The sequence below is a fragment of the Heterodontus francisci genome, chromosome 2 (assembly GCF_036365525.1).
Source record: "Heterodontus francisci isolate sHetFra1 chromosome 2, sHetFra1.hap1, whole genome shotgun sequence".
NCBI classification, from domain to species: domain Eukaryota; kingdom Metazoa; phylum Chordata; class Chondrichthyes; order Heterodontiformes; family Heterodontidae; genus Heterodontus; species Heterodontus francisci.
The window spans coordinates 176,947,982-176,966,566 of NC_090372.1; the positions used below are offsets into that span (position 1 = coordinate 176,947,982).

Here is an 18,585-nt window from a genome sequence, read left to right on the forward strand (position 1 = left end):
TGTGGAAGGCTGTTGTAGGTTGCAACGGGACATTGACAGGATGCAGAGCTGGGCTGAGAAGTGGCAGATGGAGTTCAACCTGGAAAAGTGTGAAGTGATTCATTTTGGAAGGTCGAATTTGAATGCGGAATACAGGCTTAAAGACAGGATTCTTGGTAGTGTGGAGGAACAGAGGGATCTTGGGGTCCATGTCCATAGATCACTCAAAGTTGCCACCCAAGTTGATAGGGTTGTTAAGAAAGCGTATGGTGTGTTGGCTTTCATTAACAGGGGGATTGAGTTTAAGAGCCGCGAGGTTATGCTGCAGCTCTATAAAGCCCTGGTTAGACCACACTTGGAATATTGTGTTCAGTTCTGGTCGCCTCATTATAGGAAGGATGTGGAAGCTTTAGAGAGGGTGCAGAGGAGATTTACCAGGATGCTGCCTGGACTGGAGGGCATGTCTTACGAAGAAAGGTTGAGGGAGCGAGGGCTTTTCTCATTGGAGCGAAGAAGGATTAGAGGTGACTTGATAGAGGGGTACAAGATGATGAGAGGCATAGATAGAGTGGATAGCCAGAAACTTTTTCCCAGGGTGGAAAGGGCTATCACCAGGGGGCATAATTTTAAGGTGATTGGAGGAAGGTTTCGGGGAGATGTCAGAGGTAGGTTCTTTACACAGAGATTGGTGGGTGCGTGGAATGCGCTGCCAGCGGTGGTAGTAGAAGCAGATACATTAGGGGCATTTAAGCGACTCTTGGATAGGTACATGGATGATAGTAGTATGAAGGGTATGTAGGTAGTTTGATCCTAGAGTAGGTTAAAGGTTCGGCACAACATCGTGGGCCGAAGGGCCTGTACTGTGCTGTACTGTTCTATGTTCTAAAAGCTGGTAAGGCAGAAGGACAAAACTATTCATGATCACTGGGCACAATACTTACCAGTTGCCTGATATCAGTTACACAAGTCACCCAAAAAAGCAAATTTAAAATTCCTAATTAAAATCATCCCCAGTTTTTACCTTATCCCAATGGTAGGAACTGTGCAGGTGGGCAGTTAATAACAGGCAGGTTACTTACCTGCTCAGTTCCAAAATATTTCCTGTTAAGCAATAAGACCCCAATGTAATCTAAACTGGAATCTGAGCAGGGAAGTAGATCTGCGGCTGATCTTAAGATAAAAGAGGGCCTTTAGTAAGACTAAAACTTTCCTTGGGGGTACCACAAAGAGAACAAGTGCCCTTCTGGGCTCCACAAGAAAAGTCATGGCTACCTTGCCCCAGACACACATACTATAAAGGTTAAGTGAATCAACAGTTGACGTATGCGTGGTCTATGTAATCTCCTGGACTGGTTTCCATCTCCTGAGGTGGTCAAAGAGGCATTTTCCAGAGTTATTTTTCCTTTATTGGCCTGGTTTTTTTTTGTTATTTTGCCTCTCCCAGGAATTGACATGCTGCAAAGGGGATGGAGGTGGGTGGTGGTGGGGGAGATAAGAAGTGTCTCGTCATGATCTTACAGGCTGGAATGTGGGGTAAGCTTGTTGGCCTTTTCCTGCTCATCATTTTTGTATGTTCGACTCCTTCCCCTTAGACCTCTTGCAGACATTCCAAAAACCTCCTCGCCACCACTTACCTCGGTGCAGGCGGATGATCTGCTCAATCTTCACCTGCTGGTAGCCGCTCTGTACCCTCTTTGTGCCTGTGCAGATGCAAAGTGGACCGGTGGCATTTAAATAAGTTCTGGGAGTTAAAATAACCCCCACCTGCCCAAACCCAATCAGGGTTAAAATCAATTCCTTTGTCTCAAGTTAAGAAACCACTATTTTTTAAAATAAAGTCATGGTCATCGTTTTCGCTTCAAAAAGAAACATAATTATTCCCTACTGAATTCTAAAACTAACAAGAGACTGGGGCTTGTGATCTTTCCAGAAAGTCTTAAACATCTGTGGACCACATCAGTGCTACAAATCCAAGGCTTTAAAAAATTGCAGATATGATTTCTGTGGCTGCTTTTTACTAAATACAACATGCTCATTATTTGATTAATTCTTCATTAAACAGGTCTAACTGTACAAGACATGTCTTTAATCTTTGAACTTATTTGAAAACTATTAATTTTGTTGCCAATTACAAGTGTTATTGCCTAATTAAGCAATTGGCATTCTGCTTGTAAAACAAATGTCTTGTGGTTAACCAGATTTTGACCCCATTCAAACACCATGGAATCTAGAGCTCCAACCAAATGTTTTATATTAAAAAGATTATTGGTGCAGGTGTTCAGCATATGCAGAAGAGCATAGGCAGTTACATAAATATGTACATATTTCTACAACACAAAGCCATTGTTGAGCTTCTGCTAACCTAATAAAAGAAACAGATGCCTCATGTTCAAATACTCAGAAATTGTGCTTTCTTCTGTTCCTAAACCTCTTGTTAGAAACTGTTGCTATATCCTCTAATTCAAATACCAGTAAACAAATACATTTCTTACAATGGTACATATATTACGAGGGTAGTATTAAAAAACAAATATGTTCAAGTAATTATAAAGGGAAATGAAGTTTTAATTCTTTACAAATAATTCCAAATTTGAGTTCTGCACAAATAGAGGCCGGTATCTAACAACGAACCTCCGCCCCCCCACCCCAGGAACAGGCTCGGAGGTTGGGGGAGGTGGGTAGAATCATATCATAAAATCGGGTGAGAGGCAGGGTGGTGCTGTGCCTGTCGCCCCCGCCCTCCGTTCTATTTTACCAGCGGCAGGGGAGGTGGCAAGCGGCCTGCCCACCCTTAGGCCAATTGAGGCCCTTAAGGGCCTCATCCCACCATCCCTGGTATTTTACCAACAGTGGACGGGCATTTTGGCACCCATGGAGGCCACCTAGTAAACCCCATCCCAAACTCCAACCCCGACATGTCTCTGGGGCCTAGCCGATTGTTTCCAGAGAGGCCTGACCCCCCACTTACCTTTTTGAAGGCCGACGTCAATGGTTGTCTTCTTCCTGGGTGCAGTCCCAGCAGTGGCCACTGCTCCAGGTGGCACTGCGGGGACTGAAGAGCTGCCAGCCCTCTGATTGGCTGGCAAATCTTGGTGATGGGATGTCTTGCCTCAGAGGGGTGGAAGCCCTGAATGAAGCCAATTAAGGGCCTGAGCCATGCAAACAAGCAGCAAAGCTTCCAGACCGAGCTGAGGCTGGATCGCCTCCAGCTTTGCAGCCAGTGGGTGGGGCTGTTTCAGCATTAAATTCCAGCCAGAATTTTGTCTGGCACAAAAGCATTGGACTTTATGCTGATTCAACATTTTGCAAAACTTCATGCTCTAATACTTTATTGGGAAAAATGTAAAGAAAATAATCCAGGGAACAATATTATCTCAGATATTGAACCAAAAAACAAGATACAAGCTTCAACAGCTTTATCTTTTCTAAAAAGCTTGCATTTTATCACACATTTCCACCCCACCCCACCGCCACAATGAGTGGGCAGGCATCAAAGCAAAACCACACTCCCACTAGCAGCTGCAGGCTCCTTGCCTGTGGTTATGGCCTGCACAGGAGTGCTCCCACACAACTGGAGACCAAGCTTGCCAATTAGGCTGACTTCCGGCAGGAAATCTGTTAAAATGTCACACGGGCATGCAGGGAAAACTGGATTTCGAGGTTTCTGCTCAGAAACTCTGACCACTTCAATACTCTGACTCCCACCCTCTCATACTCCCTCCCCCACCACCGCTTACCAAACCTGCCCCTGTCAAAATCGGGGGTTTTGGTTCACCTACTCATTGGAAAAAACTCACTAAACTCTGAGTGAGAACTTCTAAAACTGCATACAAGCAAATACTGCCATTGGATAAAGTTTTTTTTATGCCCTTACCTTCAGGTATTTCACTACTTTCTGAATCTGCCAGTACTCAGAAGGTAAATCAGTGTTGAATTCCTGCTGTCTGTCCATATCTTTTTGTTCGTCCTCACTCTCTGTAGAACTTTCGCTCAAGATTTCTGATCCTGCAGAACCTCTGCAAAATACAAATAACTAACCAGTTAAAAAGGATGCTGTTTATTTTTACACAGTTAGGATTTCCTTAGACTAAATATCTATGCCACAATAAATTGTTGGTTTATTTAGATAAGTTAAATTGTAAAAGATGCAAAATATTTATGATATCATAGCTATATAAAATATACTTTAACCACGATGTTAATTAAACGGAAATGCTCTAAATCAATGCTATATATCTTATTAAAAGCCTCACATTTGCACGCACTTTCTGTCTACACAACTTCACTTCCAGTAGTTACATTTTTATCACACTTGTGCCAACTTTTTCCCATTATAAATTCCAATATCCATATGTATAATGGACTCTGTTTATGTAAGAACCCAAGAACATAAGAGATAGAAGCAGGAGTAGGCCATACGGTCCTTCAAACCCCTGCTCCACCATTAAATAAGATCATGGCTGATCTTCGACCTCAACTCCACTTCTCCGTACTGTCCCCATATCCCTTAATTCCCTTTGAGAAAGAAGAGGTACCAGATGTGACCATGGTGCCTGTAGCCACACACCTGTCTGCCAGAGAAACATAGAAAATAGGAACAGGAGTAGGCCATTTGGCCCTTCGAGCCTGCTCCGCCATTCATTATGATCATGGCTGATCATCCAACTCAGTAGCCTGTTCCCGCTTTCGCCCCATACCCTTTGATCCCTTTAGACCCAAGAGCTATATCTAACTCCTTCTTGAAAACATACAATGTTTTGGCCTCAACTGCTTTCTGTCGTAGCGAATTCCACAGGCTCACCACTCTCTGCGTGAAGAAATTTCTCCTCATCTCAGTCCTGAAAGGTTTACCCCATATCCTTAGACTATGACCCCTGGTTCTGGATACCTCCACCATCGGGAACATCCTTCCTGCATCTACCATGTCAAGTCCTGTTAGAATTTTATAGGTTTCTATGAGAACCCCCCTCACTCTTCTGAACTCCAGCGAATATAATCCTAACTGACTCAATCTCTCCTCATACACCAGTCCTGCCATCCCAGGAATCAGTCTGGTAAACCTTCGCTGCACTCCCTCTATAGCAAGAACATCCTTCCTCAGATAAGGAGACCAAAACTGCACACAATATTCCAGGTGTGGGCTCGCCAAGGCCCTGTATAATTGCAGCAAGACATCCCTGCTCCTGTACTTGAATCCTCTCGTTATGAAGGCCAACATACCATTTGCCTTTTTTACCACCTGTTGCACCTGCATGCTTACCTTCAGCGACTGGTGTACGAGAACACCCAGGTCTCGTTGCACATTCCCCTCTCTCTGTTTATAGTCGTTCAGATAATAATCTGCCTTCCTGTTTTTCCTACCAAAGTGGATAATCTCACATTTATCCACATTATACTGCATCTGCCATGCATTTTCCCACTCACTTAACTTGTCCAAATCACCCTGAAGCCTCTCTGCATCCTCCTCACAACTCAGTCTCCCACCCAGCTTTGTGTCATCAGCAAATTTGGCGATATCACATTTAGTTCCTTCATCTAAATCATTAATGTATATTGTGAATAGCTGGGGTCCTAGCACCAATCCCTGGGGTACCCCACTAGTCACTGCCTGCCTTTCGGAAAAAGACCCATTTATTCCTACTCTTTGTTTGCTGTCCACCAACCAATTTTCTATCCATCGCAATACACTACCCCCATCCCATGCGCTTTAATTTTACATGCTAATCTCTTATGTGGGACTTTGTCGAAAGCCTTCTGTAAGTCCAAATAAACCACATCCACTGGCGCCCCCTCATCAACTCTACTAGTTACATCCTCGAAGAATTCTAGTAGATTTGTCATGCATGATTTCCCATTCGTAAATCCATGCTGACTCTGTCCGATGCTGCCACTGTTCTCCAAGTGCTCTGCTATAAAATCTTTGATAATGGACTCTAGAATTTTCCTCACTATCAATGTCAGGCTGACTGGTCCATAATTCCCTGCTTTCTCTCTACCTCCCTTTTTATATAGTGCGGTTACATTAGCTACCCTCCAATCTGTAGGAACTGTTCCAGAGTCTATAGAATCTTGGAAGATGACCACCAATGCATCCACTATTTCTAGAGCCACTTCCTTAAGTACTCGGCCATGCATACCATCAGGCCCTGGGGATTTATCGGCCTTCAATCCCATCAATTTCCCCAACACCATTTCTCTACTAACACTGATTTCTTTCAGTTCCTCTCTCTCACTAAGCCCTGCGTTCCCCAACATTTTTTTTTTATTCATTCATGGGATGTGGGTGACGCTGGCCAGGCCAGCATTTATCGCCCATCCCTAATTGCCCTTGAGGTGGTGGTGAGCTGCCTTCTTGAACCGCTGCAGTCCATTTGGGGTAGGTATACCCACAGCACTGTTAGGAAGGAAGTTCCAGGATTTTGACCCAGTGACAGTGAAGGAACGGCGATATAGTTCCAAGTCAGGATGGCGTGTGACTTGGAGGGGAACTTGCAGGTGGTGGTGTTCCCATGTATTTGCTGCCCTTGTCCTTCTAGTTGGTAGAGGTCGCGGGTTTGGAAGGTGCTGTCTAAGGACCCTTGGTGCATTGCTGCAGTGTATCTTGTAGATGGTACACACTGCTGCCACTGTGCGTCGGTGGTGGAGGGAGTGAATGTTTGTAGATGGGATGCCAATCAAGCTGGCTGCTTTGTCCTGGATGGTGTCGAGCTTCGAGTGTTTTTTGAGCTGCACCCATCCAGGCAAGTGGAGAGTATTCCATCACACTCCTGATTTGTGCCTTGTAGATGGTGGACAGGCTTTGCGGAGTCAGGAGATGAGTTACTCACCTCAGGATTCCTAGCCTCTGACCTGCTCTTGTAGCCACAGTATTTATATGGCTACTCCAGTTCAGTTTCTGGTCAATGGTAGCCCCTAGGATGTTGTTAGTGGGGGATGGTAATGCTGTTGAATGTCAAGGGGAGATGGTTAGATTCTCTCTTGTTGGAGATGGTCATTGCCTGGCACTTGTGTGGTGCAAATGTTACTTGCTACTTATCAGCCCAAGCCTGGATATTGTCCAGGTCTTGCTGCATTTCTACACGGACTGCTTCAGTATTTCTGGTGTGATATTTGTGTCCTCCTTTGTGAAGACAGAACCAAAGTATGCATTTAGTTGGTCAGCCATTTCTCTATTCCCCATAATAAACTCCCCTGTTTCTGACTGTAAGGGGACTACATTTGTCTTCACCAATCTTTTTCTCTTCACATACCTATAGAAACCTTTGCAGTCAGTTTTATGTTCCCCGCAAGCTTGCTCTCTTACTCTAGTTTCCCCTTCTTAATCAATCCCTTGGTCCTCCTTTGCTGAATTCTAAACTGCTCCCAATCCTTAGGTCTGTTGTTTTTTCTGGCAAATTTATATGCCTCTTCCTTGGATCTAATGCTATCTCTAATTTCCCTTGTAAGACATGGTTTGGCTACCTTTCCTGTTTTACTTTTGCGCCAGACAGGGATAAACAATTGTTGCAGTTCATTGATGAGCTCTTTAAATGTTTGCCATTGCTAATCGACCGTCATCCCTTTAAGTAATGTTTCCCAATCCGTCATGGCCAACTCGCACCTCATACCTTCGTAGTTTTGTTTACTAAGATTCAGGACCCTTGTCTCAGAATCAACTACGTCACTCTCCATCTTGATGAAGAATTCTATCATATTATGGTCGCTAGTCGTCAAGGGGTCTCGCACCACTAGATTGTCAATTATTCCTCTCTCATTACACAATACCCAGTCTAGGATGGCCTGTTCTCTTGTTGGTTCCTCAACGTATTGGTCCAGAAAACCATCCCATATACACTCCAAGAATTCCTCCTCTATGATATTGTGACTAATTTGATTTGCCCAATCTATATGCAGATTAAAGTCACCCATAATTACAGATGTTCCTTTATTGCATGCATCTCCAATTTCTTGTTTAATGCCATTCCCAACATCACCACCACAGTTTGGGGGTCTATATACAACCCCCACTAACGTTTTTTTGCCCCTTAATGTTTCTCAGCTCTACCCATACAGATTCCACATCGTCAGAGCTAATATCTTTCCTCACTATTGCGTTAATTTCCTCTTTAACCAGCAATGCAACTCCACTGCCTTTTGGTTTTTGTCTTTCCTTCCTAAATACCGAATATCCCTGGATGTTCATTTCCCATCCCTGGTCACCTTGCAGCCAAGTCTCCGTAATCCCGACTATATCATACCCGTTTACATCTATTTGCGCAAGTAATTCATCCACTTTATTGCGAATGCTCCACGCGTTAAGGCACAAAGCCTTAAGGCTTGTCTTTTTACCATTACTTGTCCTCTTCCCAATATTTTTCACTGTGTCCCTGCTTGATTCTGGCCCTTGATTTCTCTGCCTATCACTTTTCTTATTCCCCTTACTGTCTTTTGTTCTTGTATTTGATCCCCCTCCTCTGACTCCTTCCCCCTGCCATTTTAGTTTAAACCCTCCCCAACCACTCTAGCAAATACTCCCCCAAGGACATCAGTCCCGGTCCTGCCCAGGTGTAACCCGTCCAGTTTGTACTGGTCCCACCTCCCCCAGAACCAGTCCCAAAGCCCCAGGAATCTAAAACCCTCCCCCTCACACCATCTCTTCAGCCATGTATTCATCCGATATATCCTGCTATTTCTACTCTGACTAGCACGTGGCACTGGTAGTAATCCTGAGATCACTACCTTTGAGGCCCTACTTTTCAATTTACTTCCTAGCTCCCTATATTCTGCTTTTAGGACCTCATCCCTTTTTTTAACCTATGTCGTTTGTACCAATGTGTACCACGACCACTGGCTGTTCACCCTCCCCCTTCAGAATGTCCTGTAACCGCTCTGAGACATTCTTGACCCTAGCACCAGGGAGGCAACATATCATCCCGGAGTCTCTTTTGCAGCTACAGAAACGCCTATCTATTCCCCTTACAATTGAACCCCCTATAACTATTGCATTCTCACACTTTTTACTCCTCCCCTGTGCAGCAGAGCCAACCGTGGTGCAATGAATTGGGCTGTTGCTGCTTTCCCCTGAGAGGCCATTCCCCCCAACAGTATCCAAAGCAGTATATCTGTTTTGCAGGGGAATAGCCACAGGAGATTCCTGCACTGCCTGCCTAGTCCTCTTGCTCTGCCTGGTGGTCACCCATTCCCCACCTGCCCGTGGGATCTGAGCCTGCGGTGTGACCACCTTTCTATGCGTGCTATCCACGATACTCTCCGCCTCGTGGATGCTCCACAGTGTCCCCAGCTCCGAAACCCGGGCTTCCAGGAGCTGCAGCTGGAGACACACCCTGCACACATGCTGGTCCCGGGCACTGGAACTGTTCCCGGCTTCCAACATGGAGCACGAGGTGCACACCACAGCTTTGAGCTCTCCTGCCATGACTTAACCCTTTAAATTAAATTAAACCTTCTGGAAGATCTTAATGTCCAATAATATCAGTTACTGTAGGACCCTCTTCCCTGGTCCTCGTTACTACCACACTGCCTAAAAAAAAAAACACTACTTACTATATTTGAAATAAACTTTAAACTTTTAAACTGTTCTTACCTTACTTACCCAGCAATTTAGAGCTATTCCCTAACAGCAGTGACTCACCAACCAATCACCTTGCAGATCTCCTGTGATGTCACTGTTGGCTTTTTTTTTCAAAACTCCGGCACGCTGGAAGAGCTTTGACTGCTCTCTGCTCCGCTCCCGGAAGGTAAGAGACTGGGCCTCGATCCTCGGGCTCTATTTATAGCCTCCGCTCTCGAGATTCTCCCCACAGGTCCGCTCCGCTCCCGGAAGGTAAGAAGCTAGTGACTCATCCAAGCATGCTTCATTTAATATGTGTGCGTGAGGCCATCCGACAATGTCATCAGAAACCCTGTGTAGACCCTACCCAGATACAATTAATTCCAACAGTCAGCCAGCCAACCATCACATTCACACACTTACCTTCTGATAAAAGCTGATCATACCATTCGCCGGAAGGCAACTGTCCAGGATGAATGGGGAATGCAACAAATTAGTGGGCAGGAGAATGAGTAGTACAAATAAAGTGTTCCATTTATTGAAATAAACATCAACATACTGCCATTAACATTGCTATGCACACCTAAGTGAATCAATCCCCTTTTGTAACTATTAAGTCTTTCCAATTCGCTTCCTCTTACTCCTATGTGGTGCAACCCCTGTGGCTTCAGCAGAGCTGGAGGCAGGCTTGTTCCCTGGCTTTGACAGATGAGATGCTCGTGATGAATGTCCTCTGGATTTTGAAGGCCCTGAGGGGAAACCTGGTCATTGGGGCAGAAGGCAGTGTGTGTGGCTTTTGTTGGCTGGGCTGGGGGCAAGGGATGAGAAGTGGAAGTGCCTTGCAAAGAGTCCCCACTGCCATGTGCCCTTTCTCTATCTTTCTTTTCATGGCCCACCTGGCAAGAGCTGGAGAACTTTTGGCTGTATGTCAGTGAGGCATTGAGCCAGGAAGGCAAAGCTTTGCTCTGTCCTGTGTAAAGTGGAAGTCAGAATGTGTAGGCCATTCATCTGTGTCAGCATGTATTCGATGGGCTGCCATATCTGATTCTCCATGCAAGTGACTGCTCTTTACATGGAAACGTCGTGGCACTCATGCTAGAGATGAATTCCTCCAATCACTCTCCAAGGATGTGCACTGCCTCTGGGAATGCTGACAGAAGCTCACACATTTCCCGTTGTTGCTCCTCAAGTTCCCTTTTCTTGGATGAAACCCGTGGTTCAGCATCTACGTCCAGCTGAGCAGATCTTGGACTGTCCTTTGCCCTCCAACAGGGGCTCTCCACTGCTGGCCTCTGTCTCCAGTACCTGCTCCTGCTCACATGTAATGTACAACCTAGCTATCTCTACTCCAGTCCCCACCCAGGTGACTCTATCTGTGCTGGTGGAGGGTGCATGAGGCATGTGACGGTGCATCCTCAGAGTGCTCGGACTTCTTGGCCTGGTCCCGCATAAGCTCCTCTGTCACCCATGAAGGACCCTTAAGCGATCAAAGATGAGTTAATGCTGACATTGGGAAAGGTACACACTCAGCATAGTGCTTAACATAACATTTCAGTTATTGGTGCCATCAGTTCAACATGAGTGACTGTTAAGTGCCAAGTGGCAGTGTATTGTGTAATGCTGTCACCAGGTATCTGGGTCACACCCATCTCCATTGCCAATGCCTAGTGCATGTGCCACCCTGTCGATCCCCAGTATGTTCTCCTCCATATGGTCAGGGTGGCTATGGCTGCATTGTGTAATGCTGTCACCAGGTATCTGGGCCACACCCACCTCCATTGCCAATGCCTAGTGCATGTGACACCCTGTCGATCCCCAGTATGTTCTCCTCCATATGGTCAGGGTGGCTATGGCTGCAGGTCCACCATGATTCTCTGCCTCTCCCTGGAGTTGTGCACACTGTTCTCCTGCAATGAGAGAAAGCAGAGTTATGAGTGTGAGAAAATAAATGTGCACTGAGGATAGAATGCGAACATTTGAAGAGGGTGATTGTCAGGGATGAGTGCAAGAGGACAATAAGATGAGGCTGAGTGAGAGTGTTGGCTGATCAGATGGAGATTTGAGGAGGTGCCTGAAAGAAATGCTTAAAATGGCAAGGTCTGTCCGTTAGAGGAGTGCTATGCAGGAGAATGCTACGAGATCAGAGAGTGATAGACACCACCTGAGAAGTATGGCACTCACCTTTCCGGACCTTACAAGGTCATTAAAACTTTTCCGGCATTGAATCCACGTCCTTGGCACCACACTTGTGCTGCTCACAGCCTTTGCCTCTTCCAGCCATGCCTACTTCATTTGGGTGACTAGCCTCTTCCTCCCAGCCACAGGGAAGAGGAGCTCCCTTCTGGTCCTTACCAGCTACAGCAGGATCTCCATGGAAGAGTCAGAGAACTTGTGGGGGTGGGGGCGGTTGTTGTTCAGCCTTCCCACATCTTCCTTCCATCTTCTTCCCTTCAGATGGCTTCAGAAGTTTTCCTGCAGCCACACTCACCCCTACCGGGGTCCCTTTAAATACAGAGCCTTCACTGATGGAATGCGGGTTGTAAACACGTCCACACCCTGTGGTTAGTCAGGAAACCCAGTAGGGGGACGTTAATGGCTTAGTTAAAGAGCCACAGCAAAGCCTGCTTCAATTACAATGTGTTCTTGACCTTCTACTGGCCTCATCGTTGCCAGTGGGTTTATTCCATTAAGATTTTGCTCAATGGCTTTGGTCTTCCCAATGATTAGTTGGAGGAAATTTCTGCTCATCCAGTACTGGATGTCGGACAAACAGTCTGATAATTAGGAACAATGGAGGAGCCAAGAGAACTGCTGGTGAGGTACTGCTGGGTATCATCAGCATATATGTGAAAACTAACTGTGCTTTCAGATGATGTCACCAAGATGCAGCATGTAGATGAGAAATAGGAGGGGGCCAAGGATAGAACCTTGGGAACACCGGAGGTGGTGTAAGAGCAGGAACAGAAGCCATTGCAAGTGAAATTCTGGCTACAATTAGATAGATAAGAATGGAACCAGATGAGTGCAGTCCCATCCAGCTGGACAGCTGTGGAGAGGTGTTGGGCAGGAGGATGGTGTTGTCAACCACGTCAAAGCTGCAGACAGATCGTGAAGAACGAGGAAGAATAGTTTACCTATGTCACAGTCACATAGAATGTAATTTGTGGCTTTTATAAGAGCAGTTTCGGTACTGTGGTGGTGAAAAAACCTGATTGGAGGCATTCAAACAGGGCGTCTTGGGAAAGATCAGCTGGAATTTGGGAGGCGACAACACGTTCAAAGGCTTTACAGAGGAAAAGGAGGGTGGAGATGGGGTGGTAGTCTGCAAGGACAATGAGGTGAAGGATTGGTTTTTTGAGGAGAGGGGGTGAGGAGGGCAGATTTAAAGGAAATAGGAGCAGCACCTGAAGAGAGAACCATTAACAATGTCAGCTAACATGGGGTCCAGGAAAGGAAGTTGAATGCCCAGCAGTTTAATGGGGTCAAGGGAGCAGGAACTGAGTCTCAAGAACAAATGAACTCAGAGTGGGTATAAGGGGACATAGTAGAGAAATTAGAGAAAGATGCGAGTTCAAGGCTAGGGCATAGGGGAACTTTAGAGGCACTTAGGCCCAGTGGGCTCATGGAAGGGTGGGAAGCAGCAGAGGCAGCTGATTGGATGGTCTCAATTTTACTGACAAAGAAATCCATGAGTTCCTCTCACTTATTGTTGGAGATGAGGGTGGAGGAGACAGGAGAGAGAGGTTTAAGAAGACGGTTTGCAGTACAGAAAAGAAGCCGGGGTCTACCATTGCATTCCAGGATGATCTTGGAATAGTGAGCAGTTTTAGCAGACGAGAGCAGGGCCCAATAGTGCTTTATGTGGCCCAGCCAGTTCTGGTGGTGAACGTCTCACTAACATCTGGGGACTTGTACCAAAATTAGGAGAATTATCCCACAGACTAATCAAGCATCAGCTTGACATAGGGATGATTCTGTATGACCATCATCCAATGTCCTAGATTCCTCCATGTCCCAGCTGCAGGATAGATCCACCAGATGTAGCAGCACTGTCGTACACAGGAAGTGTCCCTGAGAGTCAACACTGAGTGGCTCTAGACCCCACGACGTCTCATGGCACTGTCAAGCATGGGCCTCTTGATTACCAACTATGGCCCTCCCACAATCAATGAATCTTGCGAAGGCTTCTTTGGCAGCACTTCCCAAACTCATGACCTCTACCACCTAGAAGGACAAGGGCAGCAGGCGCGTGGGAACACCATCACCTGCAAGTTCCCCTCCAAGTCACACACCAGCCTGACTTGGAAATATATCATCATTCCTTCATTGCCACTGGGTCAAAATCCTGGAACTCTCTACTGAACAGAACTGTAGGAGTATTTACACCACACAGACTGCAGTGATTCAAGGAAGTGAAGCACCACCACCTTCTCAAGAGCAATGAGGGATGAGCAATAAATACTGGCTTTGTCAGCAATGCTAACTTTCCATGAAAGACCATTGAGAAAAATTGCCCAGACTTGTGACTGAGTTGAAATTGGGTTGTGCCTGTACCTAATTTCTCAGGACACATCAGTACTGTTAAGGTAGCTGCACAGATGGAATATTTTTCTTTAACTTCCAGCAGTTAGTGCTCAAACATTTTTCAATACTATTTGAAGAAGCGCTGATAGACAAATTTAAAAAGCTTCATTCAATTTACATTGAGCTTTTTTAAACAAAGAAGTTGTGTCTTTTTTAAATTAAGAGGCTATATGCAGGGGCAACGAGCGAGACTACTACAAGTGGCCTCTTTCTGTGCCATAAACTTTCTATGATTCTACTAATTCTGCACGTGTTGTAGCTTTTGTGTTGCATTTTGTTTTGTGTTTTATAAACTTCAGAAGGTGCATTGAGCTCAGAGAGACAGATTTTAAGTTTAGATGCACAAGTGGACATTTATGAGTGGCGTGGACCCACCACCCGCCCACTGTAACTGTTGTGCAAACTGGATGAGCACTTTGAGACAGCTTGCCAGTTGGGGAATTTTGCTGGTTCCTTTGCAAAGCGAGATGACAGTCAGAGCCTGGAAGTGGGTGGGGGGAGCAGGGGAGTGGCCATGGTCTGGCAGCAGGCCAGAGTATTTTTGTAAGGAAAAAAAGTAGCATTACTGCTCCTCCTAGATAAGGGGTCAGCAACCTTTTTCATCTGAAGAGCCTTTTAAAAAAAATTTGCCTCAAATAAAAACTATTGGGTGCTGCAAAATGAAAATTCAACTTTTCTAAACCAAATACATGACAAATTGGCAAGTGTCTCTGGTAGAATGCATAATTTGCACATATAATGAATAAAATACATATACTGAATTTGTGTATCATCAGAAAAAAAATTATATAGACCTAACTCTGAATTATCGTGTTTTTAAACTTTTTTTTAACCTATACTTTTGTCATAAAGTCATCTTTAAAACAAACTTTAACTTTAGTTGTGTAGAATTAAGTCAATTTTTTTCGGCTATTGATTCTCATGATAAAGAAGGCACATTCAGAATAATTTATCATCCCAGCTATAATAGAATCAAGAATGGTCACAATCAAAAAATCAGTTCCATGAATCAAAGGCATTGGGCTGAATTTTACCGGCTCCTTGACGCTGCGAGGGCCGGTAAAGCTTTGCGGGGAGAGGCTGTCAAGAACAGCCCGCCGCATATTACCAGTGGCGGGGGGACCTCGGTGTGGCCTGCTCCACCGTCTGGCAGCGGGACCCTCATCTGCATAATCAAATGAACCTAAACGAGATGCAAATAAACTTACCTGCAGGTCAATTTTACTGACTCCAATCGCAGCTCAGGCGCCTTAGTTGCAAGGCAGAAATCTGGTAGGAAGGTGCACAGTAATAAAATTTTCAGGGTGGGAGGGATGGAGGAGCGGGGAAAACATTTTTCATTGGCCGTGGAGATGGTGGGAAGGGGTTGAAGGGAACAGAGTGCAAAGTTTAGGGTTTAAAGGTCGGCACTGTCAAGAATGGTTTTTGGGCGGGGGGGCAGGAAATAAATTTATTGTGTGATCACTGCGGGGGTGGAAGTGGCGCTTTTATGTGAAATGTACTTTTTTATTAAAAATTAAAGTCCTGGTCACTTTAAAAATTAAAATTTCTGCTCAGGGCTTAAAGCCCTTTAAAAATGGCACCAGCGCCTGCGCAGTGGCACTGGACGGCGTTGCCGGGACCGCGGAACGCCATCGGGCGCAGCCACTCCACCCCCCTATTTAAATTAGCCCCTGCGCGTAATATCGCAGGGGGTCCTCTTGGAAGGCCGCCGAGTTGAAAGCTTGCCACCGAGGAGTGCGGCGCGCTATTAAAATTAAGCCCATTATCTATAACCATGGTGTAGCTATACCACTCGAAAAGGTTGGGAGCCGCAAAAGAGATGTTAAAGAGCCTCATGTGGCTTTAGAGCCACAGGTTGCAGACCCTGTACTAGACCACAAAAACAAGTTAAAAGTACTCTTGGGCCATTTTTTAGCATCTTCCCGCAGTCCCTTTAAGTCCCCTGATTAGACAGCTCAATGCTGGCATAAATGACATTATTATCCTACGTACCAAAAACTACGATTTGCATATTACAAATGGCCTCCCAGCCACAAAGTATGGGTATTCTAACCACCCTTCTTGGGAACCTGCCCAAGATGGCAACAGCCAAATCTCCTCCAAGGCACTGACATCCTTTCTAAAGTGTGATGCCCAGAATTGGTCACAATTCTCCAGCTGAGGTCTCACCAGCGACTTAGAAAGTTTTAGCATTATTTCCTTGCATTTGTTCTCTATGTCAATTTTATAAATCCAAATATCACGTGTCCTCCCACCTTCAAATATCTGTGCATCTGAATCCACAGGTTTCTCTGTCCCTGCACGCCCGCAAACATTTACATTTAGTTACAGGGTGCGAAAGGATAAAGTCTGGAGCCCTCTCTGCAGTTTCCCAAGGATCTATCCTTGGCCCACTCCTATTTCTCATTTACATGTTGCCCCTCAAGGACATCATCTGATAACATATTGCCAGATTTCACATGTACACTGATGAAACCCAGCTCTACCTCATCATCACCTCTCTCGACCCACTGCATCTGAGTTAACACGCTGCATGCCTGACATCCAGTATTGGATGAGCAGAAATTAGCTCTAAATAAATACTGAGGATATTGGGGGAGGCGGTGGCGTAGTGGTATTGTCACTGGACTAGTAACACAGAGACCCAGGGTATTGTTCTGGCGACATGGGTTCAAATCCCACCAGACCAGAAGGTGCAATTTGAATTCAATTAATAAATCTGGAATTAAAAAATAGTCTAATGATGGCCATGAAACCATTGTCAATTGTTGCAAAAACCCATCTGGTTCACTAATGTCCTTTAGGGAAAGAAATCAGCTGTCCTTACCTTATCTGGCCTACATGTGACTCCTGACCCACAGCAATGTGGCTGACTCTTATATGCCCTCTGAAATGGCCTAGCAAGCCACTCAGTTGTATCTAACCGCTACGAAGTCAATGATAAAAGAAAGAAACCGGATGGACCACCCGGCATCGACCTAGGCACCGGAAACCACGGCAACGGCAAACCCAGCCCTGTCGACCCTGCAAAGTCCTCCTTACCAACATCTGGAGGCTTGTGCCAAAGTTGGGAGAGCTGTCCCACAGACTAGTGAAGCAACAGCCTGACATAGTCATACGGAATCATACATAGAACATAGAACAGTACAGCACAGTACAGGCCCTTCGGCCCACGATGTTGTGCCGAACCTTTAACCTACTCTAAGATCAAACTAACTACCTACCCTTCATTTTACTATCATCCATGTACCTATCCAAGAGTCGCTTAAATGCCACTAATGTATCTGCTTCTACTACCACCGCTGGCAGCGCACTCCACGCACCCACCACTCTCTGTGTAAAGAACCTACCTCTGACATCTCCCCGAAACCTTCCTCCAATCACCTTAAAATTATGCCCTCTGGTGATAGCCCTTTCCACCCTGGGAAAAAGTCTCTGGCTATCCACTCTATCTATGCCTCTCATCATCTTGTACCCCTCTATCAAGTCACCTCTCATCCTTCTTCGCTCCAATGAGAAAAGCCCTCACTCCCTCAATCTTTCTTCGTAGGACATGCCCTCCAGTCCAGGCAGCATCCTGGTAAATCTCTTCTGCACCCTCTCTAAAGCTTCCACATCCTTCCTATAATGAGGCGACCAGAACTGAACACAATATTCCAAGTGTGGTCGAATCAGGGCCTTATAGAGCTGCAGCATAACCTCGCGGCTCTTAAACTCAATCCCCCTGTTAATGAAAGCCAACACACCATACGCCTTTTTAACAACCCTATCAACTTGGGTGGCAACTATGGACATGGACCCCAAGATCCCTCTGTTCCTCCACACTACCAAGAATCCTGTCTTTAAGCCTGTATTCCGCATTCAAATTCGACCTTCCAAAATGAATCACTTCACACTTTTCCAGGTTGAACTCCATCTGCCACTTCTCAGCCCAGCTCTGCATCCTGTCAATGTCCCGTTGCAACCTACAACAGCCTTCCACACTATCCACAACTCCAGCAACCTTCGTGTCATTGGAAAACTTGCTAACCCAGCCTTCCACTTCCTCATCCAAGTCATTTATAAAAATCACAAAGAGCAGAGGTCCCAGAACAGATCCCTGCGGAACACCACTGGTCACCGAGCTCCATGCTGAATACTTTCCATCTACTACCACCCTCTGTCTTCTATGGGCCAGCCAATTCTGTATCCAGACAGCCAACTTTCCCTGTATCCCATGCCTCCTTACTTTCTGAATGAGCCTACCATGGGGAACCTTATCAAACGCCTTGCTAAAATCCATATACACCACATCCACTGCTCTTCCTTCATCAACGTGTTTTGTCACATCTTCAAAGAATTCAATAAGGCTTGTGAGGCATGACCTGCCCCTCACAAAGCCATGCTGACTGTCTCTAATCAAACTATGCTTTTCCAAATAATCATAAATCCTGGCTCTCAGAATCCTCTCCAATAATTTGCCCACTACC

General features: G+C 45.6%; 1 protein-coding gene across 2 annotated transcripts in view; it reads right to left on the bottom strand.

Annotated features, from left to right (window-relative positions):
- The window catches only part of odad2 (outer dynein arm docking complex subunit 2), a 569,164-nt gene that overhangs the window by 345,356 nt on the left and 205,223 nt on the right, over positions 1–18,585 (bottom strand). For both annotated transcript variants that reach the window (XM_068014153.1, XM_068014146.1), the window contains exon 10: positions 3,854–3,995. In XM_068014153.1, coding sequence (XP_067870254.1) covers positions 3,854–3,995 — 142 coding nt within the window. The remainder of the gene's footprint in view (positions 1–3,853; positions 3,996–18,585) is intronic.